The sequence below is a fragment of the Lampris incognitus genome, chromosome 18 (genome assembly GCF_029633865.1).
Source record: "Lampris incognitus isolate fLamInc1 chromosome 18, fLamInc1.hap2, whole genome shotgun sequence".
NCBI classification, from domain to species: domain Eukaryota; kingdom Metazoa; phylum Chordata; class Actinopteri; order Lampriformes; family Lampridae; genus Lampris; species Lampris incognitus.
Genome location: NC_079228.1, coordinates 27343851 through 27358478, shown reverse-complemented (window position 1 = coordinate 27358478; position 14628 = coordinate 27343851). Strand labels below are relative to the sequence as shown.

Sequence of the window (14628 nt, the reverse complement as noted above, 5' to 3'; positions counted from 1 at the left end):
CAGCTGTTGTGCTTCTCTCTTCAATCAGCTGGTGCAGTGTTTGGACGTCTTCCTGGCTTTGACAAACGCCCAGTTAGGATAACCATACTTAACAGAGGCCTGTTTAATGTGGGATTCTCCCTGTTGTCAGCTCAGTGGTACAGCGTCTTGATGACTCCTGGTTTGTGCTCCAGTGGACGATGAGAGTCAAACCTTAAGTACTGATCAGTATGTGTTGGTTTTTGGTAAACATCAACAATTAAATGTCCCCCATCACCAATTGCAATTTCATGGTCTAAGAAGGCTGACCAGTCATATTTTCACATCCTCCCAGGTGAACTTGATGTGCTTGTCCTGAGTTAATGTGGTCAGTGAAACGTGGTATGTCCTGAGATTTAATTTTAACCCAAGTGTCGTTCCACAAATCTGAACCAATGGTTAGGAGGTGTCCCTGGATAGGAGATAATGGCCTTCTTTTCCACCTCCTCCATATGGAGGAAGTTGGTTCAGATTTGTGGACTGATTCAACTTTGAGTTTCTAACCTGGATTATTGAGCGTGCATAAATACACATTGTGTCCAGATGAACTGATTCAACTTTCTTTGACTAGTTTGGATTAGTACAGATGCCCCCCGCAAAAAAAAATGTATTGTTTGCCCAGTACGTAAACAATGACCAAGTTAGTCTGCCGTCCGGCTAGTTTATTTTGCCACAAAATCACAATTTAGTCCCAGAGAATTTTACAATCACATTGCATACTAAATCAAACACAAAATGCAACACACACACATTAATGCAAAACTTCCTTTATCCTTAGACCCTCATCAGATTTAAGTAAAACTCAACAGAAAAAAAAAACCCAAGAATAAACAAACTTAGTGACCAATTTCGTCTTTTAACACTTTAAAACTTGTAAAGCGGGGGTCCGCGGTGGTGTAGCGGTCTAAGCATTGGCTTTGTGTCGATGCAGTTGCCCACTGGGGGCCGGGGTTCACACCCCGGTCTTGTCAGATCCGACTATGGCCGGATTTGATGAAGCAGCAATAATTGGCAACGCTGTCTTGTGTTCATCACATGAATGCGTCTCTGGGTGGGTCGGAAAAAGCAGTGATTCGGCCTGGATTCGCCTTGTCAAGAAAGTGGCGAGGTGTCTCCTTCAAGACTGCCGGCCAGAGAGATGCAGTTGGCGAACACATACAGTACGAGGGTGGGTATTTGAATTAGAATAGGGAGCGATTGGCCACTAAATAGGCAGAAAAAGGGAAAGACAAAAAAAAAAACAACTTGTAAAGTGGAATCTTCTTCAGTGGGTCTCGCTGGCTCTTTAAATTTTCAGTTTTTTGCCTTTTTAAATGCAGTTACAAATGAACATAGTTGAACTTTCTTCATGGTTTGTGCTGTCATTTTGTGGTGCTCCTATGACATTGTTGAGCGGCTGAAATGCTTCCAACACCACCTATGGATCTGTAGTCGATGGTGAACTCTGTGCCCGCTTTGATTCGCCTAAGAAACAAGACAGACAAACACAAAGACAGAATTGAAACCGCTAATTTGTACATACATAGATTTTGACGTGGAGCGACTGCTCACAAAAGAATACCATTAAACCAAAGCTTGTTTTCAAATAATATTCCCTCAAATATTTCAGACCTCATTATGTGAGAAGTTTTAGGCAGTAGTTATTAATTTCAACAACAAAATGTTTATCATATCCAAATTTCATCCCTATACAATTTCAAATGAAAGACAATCAAAATATTGGAACAACTGCCCAGCCCTACTTATAATGTAATATCTAAATAAGAAGAGTATGTGGTATCTTCTATAGAGAGCAAAAGCTTTTGGAAATTTGGAAATTAATGAGTTGTGAAATCGAGTATTGCAATGGTTGAGAACTTCAGACATGTAACAAAAGAACAGTAGCAATAACATATTACTGGAGGGTCCGCTTGTTGATATACTGGGAATGTGACTGAGAAGGGGGAATAAGACACATGCCTTGTCCCTCAACAGTGATTGTCAAGGTGACTTTTAAACCCCATCTGGTCAAGTGTTGCAGCTCAGTGACCTGTTCAGTAGTGTAAATGTCTGTAAAAGCAAAGCATGGCAATGCTAGCAAAGAGCATGCATAATAAGTTTACATTACATGGATTAATAATGGTGTCAAAAAATGTAAAATCTTCTGTTCATGGACCAAATAAGATACTTACTTTTTAGTGAAAAAGGCCAATCGGGGAAACCTGAGGTCATGTGTATCCACGAAGACATACTGCTCAAACAGGTTTGGGTTCCAATCATGCTGTAAGGTAGAACAGTACCATTCCACTCAATCAGACTTTGGACACAGTTTAATTCTTGTACCTGCATAGATGAGAAATTATTTTCCACGGTACAGAACTGAGTAATCAAGGACTAACACTGAGGTAGCGTGCCACATTCCCTTCCATCTCAGCATCGATGATGTAGCAGAGATCCTCCCCATCAAAGAAACCTCTGGTGGTAGCCTTAGTGGCAATGTTGGAACACTCCTTTGGTCTCTTTTCCTTTGCAGCAGGACCAGATTTTATTCCTTTGCGGGTTGGAGTTTCTGCAGGATCTATGATCAACATCAGCACATACATTTGGGTCTCCATGAAATGGTGAAAGCATCACCCCCACCCATGCCCCAGGCACATTAACATGCCACACATTATAGACGTTTGCTATTGATTTGCGACCAGAAAAATGATACATCCCCAACACACAGGGAAATGGACAGGTTCTATAAAGTCACTTTGAAAGGCACTAATTAAGGGGAAGGATTCACCTTAAATGATCTTTTAGTGAGTCTGCTGCAGAGCGCCATTGTTTAAGCTCGTCTCAATAGCCCCATTAATCCTGGCAGTTGACATCTCTAGATTTATAACATCCAATATCCAAAAATGTGAGGACCCAATGTTTGGTGTTGAGGGAGTGAGGAGGCTTCCATCTCAACGCAATCTTTTTAGAACTGTCAGGCCAGCTAGTACAGTGTGTGTTTTAAGCTTGGTGATATCAAACTCTTGACAGATTGGGCACAATCACTGGCATAAGTGGTGCTACAGCATCAGGTATGGGGAAGCTAAATTTGAGAAACATTACAGTAAAAGTTAAAAAAAAAAGAGTCTCATCTCATCTTCAGCCACTTGTCCAGGGTCGGGTCACGGTGGCAGCAAGCTAAGTAGGGCATTCCAAACGTCCCTCTCCCCAGCAATGCCCTCCAGCTCCTCCTGGGAGATCCCAAGACGTTCCCAGGCCAGATTGGACATGTAGTCCCTTCCAGCGAGTTCTGGGTCTACCCAGGGGTTTCCTCCCAGTTAGACGTGCCTGGAAAACCTCCACAGGAAGGCGTCCAGGAGGCATCCTAATCAGATGCCCAAACCACCTCAACTGGCTCCTTTCGATGCGAAGGAGCAGTGGCTCTACCCCGAGCTCCTTCCAGATGTCTGAGCTCCTCACCCTAACTCTAAGGCTGAGCCCAGACACCCTACAGAGGAAACTCATTTCAGCCGCTTGTATCTGCGATCTCACCCTTTCGGTCACTACCCAAAGCTCATGACCATAGGTGAGGGTTGGAACGAAGTTTGACTGGTAAATTGAGAGCTTTGCCTTCTGGCTCAGCTCCCTCTTCACCACAACAGTCCAGTACAACGTCTGCATTACTGCTGGTGCTGCACCAATCTGCCTGTCAATCTCCCGCTCCATTCTACCCTCACCCATTAGCAAGACCCTGAGATACTTGAACTCCTTCACTTGGGGCAACAACTCATCCCCAACCTGGAGGGAGCAACCCACCATTTTCTGGTAGAGAACCATGGCCTCAGACTTGGGAGGTGCTAACTCTCATCCCGGCCATTTCACAATCAGCTGCAAACCGCCTCAGTGTGTGTCGGAGGTCGCATTCTGATGAAGCCAACAAAACCACATCATCCGTGAAGAGCAGAGATGCAATTCTGAGGTTCCCAAAATGGACACACTCCTCACTTTGGCTGCGCCTTAAGATCCTGTCGATGAATATCACAGACAGAATCGGAGAAAAGGGACAACCTTGGCAGAGTCCGACACCCACCAAAAATATGTTTGACTTTGTGCCGAGAATGCGGACACAGCTCTCACTTTGGTTATACAAGGACTGGATGGCTTGTAGCAACTGCCCCGGTACCCCAAACTCCCGCAGTACCCCACACAGAGTGCCCTAGAGTACACAGTCATAAGCCTTCTCCAAGTCCACAAAACACATGTAGACTGGCTGGTCAAATGCCCATGCCTCCCTCAGCACTTTTGTAAGGGTAAAGAGTTGGTCCATTGTTCCACGGCCAGGACGGAATCCGCATTGTTCCTCCTGGATCTGAGGTTCGACAATCGGTCGGAGCCTCCTTTTCAGCACCCTAGAGTAGACTTGCCCAGGGAGGCTGAGCAGTGTGATGCCCCAATAATTGGAGCACACCCTCTGGTCCCCTTAAACCAAATAAGCTTAAATTGGCGGTGGGTGGCAAATTTACTGAGTAAGCCAGTCAGTTTGGTATGGAGATCGTATCGCCATATTATGGCGATCATATGGAGATTAAATCTTATTACTTGCTTTCACAAACCAGAACAAATTACATTACAGTCATTTAGCCGATGCTTTTATCCAAAGCGACTTACAATAAGTGCATTTAACGTAGGAAATCAGGAGAACTACTAGTCATCAGAGGTCGTAAGTGCATCTAAACAAGCATCTAAGAGCAAAACCAGTGCTAAAGTAAAAGTGCAAGAAAGAGATTTCTTTTTTAAATGGGTGAATACAATAAGTGCTAAGAACAAGTAAGAGGGTAGTAATTCTTAAAGAGGTGAGTTTTCAACCTGCGCCAAAAGATGGGCAGTGACTCCGCTGTCCTGACATCAGTGGGGAGTTCATTCCAACACTGTGGGGCCAGGACAGAAAAGAGCCTCGACCGGGTCGATCGACAGAAAGAGCCTCTGAGCGACGGGGCAACCAGGCGTCCCGAGGTAGCAGAGTGAAGTGGTCGGGCGGGGGTGTAGGGCTTGATCATGGCCTGGAGATAGGAAGGAGCTGTTCCTTACACTGCCCTGTAGGCTAGCACCAGAGTCTTAAACTGGATGCGAGCAGCTACTGGGAGCCAGTGTAGGGACCTGAGAAGGGGAGTTGTGTGGGAGAACTTGGGGCAGTTGAACACCAGACAAGCTGCAGCTTTCTGAACAAGCTCCAGAGGTCTAATGGCCGATGCTGAGGCGCCAGCAAGGAGGGAGTTGCCGTAGTCCAGCCGAGAGATGACCAGAGCCCGGATGAGCACCTGTGTCATCTCGTCGGTGAGGAATGGGCAAATCCTCCTGATGTTATAGAGGAGATGAGAACCGATGCAATGTTTTCAGCAAACGACAGTTGGTCGTCCAGGATAACGCCCAGATTCCTCACAGTCCAAGTTGGCGTCACCACAGTGATGTCAATAGTGATGGCCAGGTCTCGGTGCGGGCAACCTTTCCCCGGGAGGAACATCAGCTCTGTCTTGTCCAGATTGAGCTTCAGGTGGTGTGTCGCCATCCACTCCGAGATGTTAGTCAAGCACGCAGCAATGCGTGTCTCTACTTGTGTGTCAGAGGGAGGAAAGGACAAGATCAGCTGGGTGTCATCGGCATAACAATGGTAAGAGAAGTCATGCGAGCGAATAACAGAACCCAGGGATGTCGTGTACAGGAAGAAAAGGAGAGGACCAAGAACCGAACACTGTGGAACACCTGAGTCAGTCTGCGAGGCTCCAACACAGATCCCCTCCATGTCACCTGGTAGGAGCGACCTGTCAGGTAGGTTGCAAACATTGAGAGTGCAGAGCCTGTGACACCCAGCCCCCCGAGGGTAGAGAGGAGGATCTGGTGGTTCACTGTGTCGAATAGAGCTGACACATCCAGGAGTATCAGGACAGAGGAGAGAGAGTTTGCTCTCGCAGAGTGCAGCAATTCTGTCACTGCAAGGAGGGCCATCTCTGTCGAGTGACCCACCCTGAACCCAGACTGGTTGGGGTCCAGGAGGTTGTTCTGGTGGAGGTACAAAGAAAGTTGGTTAAAGATAGCACGTTTGAAAGTTTTGGATAGAAAGGGTAGAAGGGAAACTGGTCTGTAGTTTTTGACGTCAGAGGGGTTAAGTGATGGTTTCTTGAGAAGGGGGATGACTCTAGCAGTCTTGAAGGCAGATGGAAAGCATCCTGCCTGGAGGGAGGTGTTGATGAGGTGGGTTAGATAGGGAAGGAGTTCAGGTGCTATAGACTAAAGAAGAGGGGAGGGGACCGGGTCAAGGGAGCATGTGGTGGGGCAACTGGATGTGATGAGGTTTAGAACCTCGTCGGGGGAGAGGGGAGCAAGGTGGGATAGGGTGGGACGTGGAGAGGTGAGGGAGGGTGCAGAGGGTGGGATAGTGAAAGCAGCACTAACCGGGTGGTGAGAAAAGGAGGATCTGATGTCATTTACCTTCTTGTCAAAGAAGTTAGCGAAGTCATCAGGGAGAAGGGAGGAAGTAGGAGGAGGAGGTGGGGGTTGAAGAAGTGAAGAGAAGGTTTCAAAGAGTTGCTTAGGATTAGAGGCAGAGGATAGGATTTTAGAGCGATAGAAGGCAGCCTTAGCAGCAGAAAGGGAGGAGGAGAAAGTAGAAAGAAAAGATTGGAAGTTGAGAAGGTCCTCTGGGAGTTTGCCTTTTCTCCATTTGCACTCTGCCACTCTCAGGCTCCATCTGTCAGTACGTACAGAGTCGGTCAGCCAAGGGGCAAGTGGAGTTGGGCGTGCAGGCCTGGAGGTGAGGGGACAGAGATTGTCCAGAGAAGAGGAGAGGGTAGAGAGAAGAAGATCAGTCGCAGTGTCAGGGGGTAGGAGAGAGAAAGATTCAGGTGTAGGGAGGATAGGGGTAACAGAGGAAGAAAGATCAGTGGCGGAGAGAGAGTGGAGGTGTCTACGGGTGGAAACCATGTGGGTAGGGGAAGGGGCTGAGGGGGATGAAGAGAGGGAGAGAGAATAGGACATGTAATAGTGGTCAGAGAGCTGGAGGGGAGTAACAGAGAGATTGGAAATAGGACAGTGTCTAGTAAAGATAAGGTCCAGCTGGTTGCCGGCCTTGTGGGTAGGAGGAGAGAGTGAGAGGTGAAGGTCAAAGGAGAAGAGGAAAGAGAGAAGAGGATCTAGCTTGTTAGTGTGGATGTTGAAATCACCGAGAAGGATAAGTGCAGAGTCATCAACAGGGAAGTGCGAGACAAGTGTGTCAAGCTCCTCCAGAAACTCACCAAGGGGGCCTGGTGGGCGGTACACAACCACGATGGTGAGTTTGACTGGATAAGAGACAGTAACAGAAAGAAATTCAAAAGAGGGCGGAGAAAATTGTGGAATGGAAACAAGAGAGTATTTCCATTTCAGGGAGATTAGTAGGCAAGTACCACCACCCCGCCTCCCAGCTCTGGGAGTGTGAGAAAAAGAGTACACATCAGACAGAGCTGCGGGTGTGGTAGTGTTTTCTGGCATGATCCAAGTCTCAGTTAGAGCAAGAAAGTTGAGGGAGAGCAAGGATGCGTAGCCTGAGATAAACTCAGCTTTCGGCATCGCAGACTGGCAATTCCAGATCCCTCCCGTCACCACTTGTCAACGAGAGTGGGATAGATGAGATTGGTAGGGTCACAGTGCCTAGGAGTGACCCAACATCTATGCCAGCCCCAGGAAGAGGAAAGGACAGGAATGCGAAGGAAACACATAAACTATACTAGGTACACAGAATACAGATGACTGCCCGGATCTAAAAAGAGCAGTCCGTGCTTGACCAAGTCTTGGCTTGAAAAAGTCGCGCTTGCCTTTGTTCACTCTAGCCTTCGTTCAACCTAGGCTTGTTTGCCTGACGCTTCCAAGTAGCAGCAGCGATTTAAAGAACACTGATTGCTAATTGTACACCAGGAGCGCAGGCCACACCCTGGCCACTTAACACCCAATTGGCCAAAGATGTACACTGAAAATAGGCTTATTGCCCAGAAACTGGACACTTATGTAAAGCTCTATCAAACCTCACACAATACTATTAAAACTGCAAACAGCAAGTTACCAAGGAATATATTTATAAGCTATAAGGATAACCAAGTCTACATAGCTAGGCAACAAGAAATATTTAAGGGCACACTAGGTGAAAAACAGCTACAGCTAGAATAAGATCCCACTAGGAAACAGCAGCAGATGTATAGAGAAAATGACCAATACTCAAGCAGTTGGAATAAGACTAATAGCAGCTTGTTAAGCAAGAAAGATGATGCTTACTCTATTCTAGATGAATCAGCAATTCAGAATCGCTCCAGAAGTTAAAATCCACACTGAGTGTCATTACCGGGGTAATGCTTCTCATTCGCGCTTATATCCTATTCCTCGGGAACCGCAAGCATTTACAAGGCTTTTATGGACTAAAAAACATCCCAAGGTGCAATTTGTTTTCTCTCTCCAAATACCATACAACAACACGTGCAAAATTCTCACAGCCATAAGCACTGGTTATGATGTCATAGGACCTATGGTTTATAACAGTGCGCAGGAGCTGCACAGTCATTTGATTGAGTCATGATGGACAGAAGAGATCAGACTCAAGAGCCAGACAGAGAAATTAGAAAGGAAAGAGGTACACGACAACATAAGAGCTGGTTTGAACCAAGAGTTCCATCAGCAAGAAGGCAGCCGGCAGGAAGAAAGAGGCCAAGCCAGACAGGTGAGGGACAAAGTGAAACAGTTCTTGTAGTGATACTGAAAGACTTTGTGTTTGCCACTGATGTGTTGAGCAGGTCGAAACACATTTAATCATAGGCGGTGCTATTAAAAGGCTAGGGAAAATTATCACTGAAAAAAAAATTTAACCTTCAACAAAACCATGAATATACCCCAGCGTGGAATACGAAAGGTATTGGTTTGCATTCATTATTACCCGTTATGAATTACGTGTTTTAAGCATTTTGTCTTGAAGAACATCAGTTATTTACTCTCTTTAAAACTCTTCTAAAAAGGGTAAATAACTTTTGTTCTTTTATTCCCTTCACAAAGAATTAAGATGTGTTTTCCCCCCTTCGTTTGGTTGTGATATTAAGGCGAATTGCTTCACTTTTCGAACTAAGTGATGTCATTCATGGGGACTGCCCATTGTTACGACAGCCCATTATTCCGAAATCTCAATAGTCCGAAAAATGTCCCTGTCGACCGAAAGCCCATTTGTCCGACAACCCGTTATCCTGAAATCAAAAGCCCACTACTCCAAAAATACACACTGTCCCTAGTTGTTTTTTTTTTGCCCTTAACATCATAGTGTAATTTTGATGTGCAAACACAAAGATACCATTTACTACTAATTCACGTGAATAGGAGATTTAACACATTAAAAGCACTTGTGAGAATGTCATCTCTACTTCACCAGAAATATCAACTTTCTTGTATTTATCTCTGGCCAGTTCAGATCAATTATTAGCAACTTGCCGGTGTTGTATCGAACTCTGTTTCCCCGTCGAGATCTGGTTCCTGGTAGCAATTAGTTATGATTAGGTTAAGGTTGGATTTGACCACAATTTGTGACAAATAGCCCACAGTGGCAGTTGCGCGGCATCATGGGAAAACAGTTCAAATAATTATGGGTTTGAGACGCTTTTTCCTCCCAGCCAGTTTATAGGCCCACACAAACACCCTTTTCATTTTGAGATGTATGACTATGATCCTCTTAAATAACAAAAAACATATCTGAGAGTAAAGGCAAACTGACCTTGAGATAAATCAATGTTACTCTGTGTAAAGAATGAATGGAATTATTCTGTTGTGCCATCTCAGTTTGATGGGAATCGCATTTCACACCTATGTTATCACACCAGTGATAACATATAGGTCTGATAGGAAATTTGATTGTAATTTTGAGTGAAATGCTCACAGTTGAATAAGGTTCATTGAATTGTATTTTAAGAAGATGAGGACTTTATTATTTTTAAGTGCCAGTCTAGTTGTTGATTTTGGGGGTTTTTTTGTGTGCTAATTTTGCTAAAGCTAATTTTGTTTTATGAAAATCCTAGGAAATTTAGCTTCCTCATACCTGATGCCCTAGCGCTGCCTATGCATTGATATTTACCATCTGCTGTATAGCAAACATGTGTAGCAAAAATGAACAAAATCATTTTTGACATAAGTTAAAATTTAACTGATCTTGTTCTGTATTACAGTGTCCAATGACAGAAGAGGAGGACAGCAGGATGGAGAGACCCCTGATGGTAACAAAGGAAGTGAGGAGATGGAGACAGCAGGAGCCTCAGAGTAAGGAGATACCCCCTACTGCATTGCAGGTGGTAGATCTCTCATTAGCATGCCTGGAAAATACCAAAGAAACGTCTCCAGGAGAGGAAACTCTTCTGTCAGAATGAGATCCTCAAGAGCAAGTGTATCGCTCAAATCTGAAGAGGCACAAACCGCTCTTTATGCCAAGGAGAACATGGAGAGAGAAAAGGAGTTGACTGTATTGAGAGAGGAGAGGAAGAGGATGACAGAGATGGAAGCTCTCTCGCAAGCCATCGTGGACAGGGCTGCATACTTCCAGAGATCTTTCCAGGAAAGATCTATTTATCAAGAGGAAGTCCTCTGTCAGAATGAGATCCGTGAGTGTCTCCTCAAATCTGAAGAGGCCATGGAGTGAGAAAAGGAGTCAATCCTACTGGATAAATACATGCTCCTGCAGCAGGTGGAGCACCTGTAGAGAGGTGCTGCCCTGAAGGCTCAGGCGTTAATTCAAAGTGCTAAAAATGGTTTTTGACAGTAACTTGGACCTGGTGGAATGCCTCTTTCAGGAGCTTTGCCAAGGGGAACTGAGAAAAGAAAAGAGGAGAAGTCTTGTGTCCTCCTGGAGAACGAGGAGCACTCCATGGATAGGAGTGCACGACACCGTCCTGAAGGCGCAGGAGTTACAAACTGCTGCCATGGAGAAAACAGAGCCTCTGGTGGAGCAGGTGGAATGCCTCACTGATGATGACAAGCTTTGGGAGCAAAGCACAGTAAAGATGGCTGCTACCCTCCTCCAGACAGAGAAGGATTTAAAAAGACACCTCCAGTGGTGGCAGGAGAAGGAGCATGTCCTTATTCATCAAGAGGATCGCCTCTGTCAGAATGAGATCCTACAGAGTGAGTGGCTCCTCAAATCTGAAGAGACGCAGGCTGCTCTTTCTGCCAAGGAGGGAGAAAAGGTGTCGATCCTACTAGAAAAAGTCATGCTCTTGCAGCAGATGCAGGCCCTGCAGAGAGACATTGCCCTGAAAGATGAGGCGTTACTTCGAACTGCTAACATGGTGATTGGTAAGAGCTTGGACCTGGTGCAATGCCTCTGAGGAGCTTTGCTGAGGAGACCCAAGAAAAGAAAAGATAGCAGCTGCCCTCTCCAGGCAGAGGAGGCATTAAATAGACAGCTCCAGCAGTGCCACGAGGAGAAGTCTTGTCTCCATCTGGAGAATGAGGAGAGTTCCATGAATAGCAGAGCAGATGACAGAGACAGGTATGATCACTGTGTAGTATCTAGTGGTAGATGCAAGAAACAATGCACATTACAGACAAATATACAACTTTGCCATTGTGTCTCAGTGAAATGGATCAAATACGTTTCCAGTACTGTCAGAAAATCAGTGTACAGCAGTAGGATGTATTATTGTACTTTACAGAGCTTCATCTAAGGGGGTGACATCATCACCTGATGAACAGGAGATGGCCAGGGCAGGGGCACCTTGCCCTGTTAAAAAGGAGAAGGAAAGAATCTAATAGTCCAGACACAATGAAAGAATACTGTTTAAGAAGTTTATGCCCTATTGAAACACCATTGCCTGATGAAGAGGAGACTGAGGCCAAGGGAGGACATAAGGCCAAGTTCAAGAAGGGCCGTCTCCAGCGCTTCTTTGGGCGGCTGAGGAGGATTTTTTGCTGCTGTTGTTCCCCCATTGACAAAGACCTGTCTTGAGGGAACCCTTCTCTCTTCAACCCTGCTACCCAACGGCCAACAATAGCCTTAAAATAAAATGACTTTTCTCGTTCATTTTTTCATTGCGTTGTTGTTATCAGTCATTTATGATCCTTAAAACTGAAGATAAACTGACATTACAGGGAGATTAGCATATCAAGTGTATCTTGTATAACTTCTACAAGTTCTGTGTGTACATTCATATATACTTTGATTAAATATGCAGTATACGTTTAGAATGTTACCGATGGAAATACTCAAAACAATAAATGTAGTCGATGTGAGTATCTTCAGGACTGTAGCCTTGATTTTATTTTATGGTGTTAGTCAGCTATTATGTTCACTACTAAATGCCTTCCAGAGCATTTTAAAACACTGAAATCAAGTAAATAGTGAGATATTATTCACTTGGTGGTCCTGCATTACTAAGGACTCCCTTTTTAAACAGTGTGAGTATTGAGTGATCGTGTCCACTGCAAGGCTCTACAGCGGGGTGAAAGCAGCAAAGCACATCATCAGAATTGAGCTACCAGCTATGCCAGACCTCTACACCCAGAGGTGTAGGAAGAAAGCTAAGCGGATAGTTGGGGATTGCAGCCACCCCAGCCAGAAACTGTTCACTCTGTTGCCGTCTGGAAATCGATACTGGAACATCCAGGCCCGTAACTTCAGGCTTAAGGGCAACTTTTACCCACAAGCCATAACACTCGTGTCCGCAATCACTCACTACTCTTAGTGCTGTGCCAATGTATAGTGAGAATTATTGTAGCCTACATAGTCACATAAGCACTAGAGAAATATCGATTGTGAATTTATTTTAACCTCTTCAGGGACTGACAACGATGTGGCAAATCTTTTTCTTCTGAGGAGAGAGAGGGACCACCTCTCTGCAGCTGGATGGGAGTGAGTTATGACAAATTCTTGTGAAGAATTATCTTATTTTGATGTATATTCATAACATAAGTAAAATTAAACTTTATCTTGACTAAATTGCCATCTATCATTGTTAATAGTATTGATAGATTTGTTTTTCAATGTATTTATTACATTTTTTAGAGCTGTGTTGAAAGAGATGGGCCTTGCTTGTTAAGTTTTTTAAGTTAACTTTTGTTGGTGCCTATAATACAGTTAATACGGTAGCCTGTTTTGTTAGTCATTTCTACTGCAGTCTTTACGGTAACCCTCCTGTTAGGAGAAAGGCGCTGCTAGTGAAAGGCACTTGTTGAAATGTTCAGTAGGCTGTGGCCACTTGCTGTTGAGAGCGCAAATAAAGTTCAGTTAAATAAGTACAGTTGTCTTATTTGAAACTAACATGGGTAGCAGAGGATGGTTGCCTCGAATGACTTCAGACAGCCTCCTGGATTTGATGAAAAGAAGCCGTATGAAAACTGGAAAAATGAAGTGGAAATATGGAGATGGGTGACGAACTTGGACAAGAAAAAGCAAGCGTTGTCTGTGGCTCTATCGTTGACAGGTAGAACGAGGGATACTGCTTTTGGAATAAATGTGGATGATCTAAATAAGGATGATGGAATGACCACTTTGATTGGGGAACTTGACAAGGTTTTTTTGAGAGAAGAGAAGGACCGGGCCTACGAAACCTATTCTGAGTTTGATCGAATATTGAGGGGAAATGGCATCTCGATGGTGGACTTTATTGTTGATTTTGAACAGAAATACAACAGGATCCGTAAATTCGAGATGGTTCTGCCCGACGCTGTTTTGGCGTTTAAACTACTGGATACAGCAGGTCTTGATGTGAAAGACAAGCAACTGGCATTGACTGCATGTAGTAAGCACACTTTTGATGATATGAAGTCAGCACTGAAACGCATATTCGGAGAAAAACGTGAGCAGAAGGCGGGAGCCATTAACGTGAGTCAGGATGCAGCCTATTACACAGATCAAAGAAAACCGCACCCACGAACCCAAAGTGTGCAAGCTAGAGGACCACTCGCAGGCACAAATCCACTTGATAAGTACGGAAGACGAACAAAGTGTGGGATTTGTCAAAGCACATTCCACTGGGTGAAAGATTGCCCACATAAGAAAGAACACGTAAAGATGACAGAAGAAAATAAATGCACAGAAGAACCTGATGAGTGTAATATAACGCTGTTTTCTAAGGAATCGGATACGGAAATATTCATGGTTGAGGCTCTGGGATCAGCTGTCATTGACACGGCATGCACAAGGACTGTCAGTGGTGAAAAATGGCTGAATAACTATGTAGGGGGACTAAATGAGAAAGAAGTACAGAAAATAGTTAACACAGAGAGTAGCAAGCCTTTCAAGTTTGGGGATGGGCGAGTTGTACATTCGACAAAAAAGGTCAAGATACCAGCCAAGATAGGAGAAACAAAATGCTGTATAGACACAGAAGTGGTCCCATCTGACATCCCTTTACTGCTGAGTAAAACGTCGCTAAAGAGAGCAGGAGCTGTGCTGAACTTGGAGAACGATACAGCAATAATGTTTCAGCAACTGATAGCTCTGGAGATGACCTCCTTAGGACACTACTGTCTGAACATAATGGATAATGAGTCCCCATGCGATACATATGAGAATGTGGTCCTGGCTATCACAGAGAATATGACTAAGGAACAAAAACACAAAGCTTTACTGAAACTTCACAAGCAATTCGGACATGCATCAGT

The 14628-nt window shown here is 44.7% G+C and overlaps 1 protein-coding gene across 1 annotated transcript in view; it reads right to left on the bottom strand.

Moving 5' to 3' along the window:
- Window positions 1-677: 677 nt before the first annotated feature.
- LOC130128396 (histone-lysine N-methyltransferase SETDB1-A-like) overlaps window positions 678-14628 on the bottom strand; it is a 34941-nt gene continuing 20990 nt past the window's right edge. Inside the window, exons 17-19 of the mRNA XM_056298013.1 lie at window positions 2397-2575; window positions 2190-2278; window positions 678-1482 (exon numbers count right to left, since the gene is read on the bottom strand). Coding sequence (XP_056153988.1) covers window positions 1380-1482; window positions 2190-2278; window positions 2397-2575 — 371 coding nt within the window. The 3' untranslated portion in view covers window positions 678-1379. The remainder of the gene's footprint in view (window positions 1483-2189; window positions 2279-2396; window positions 2576-14628) is intronic.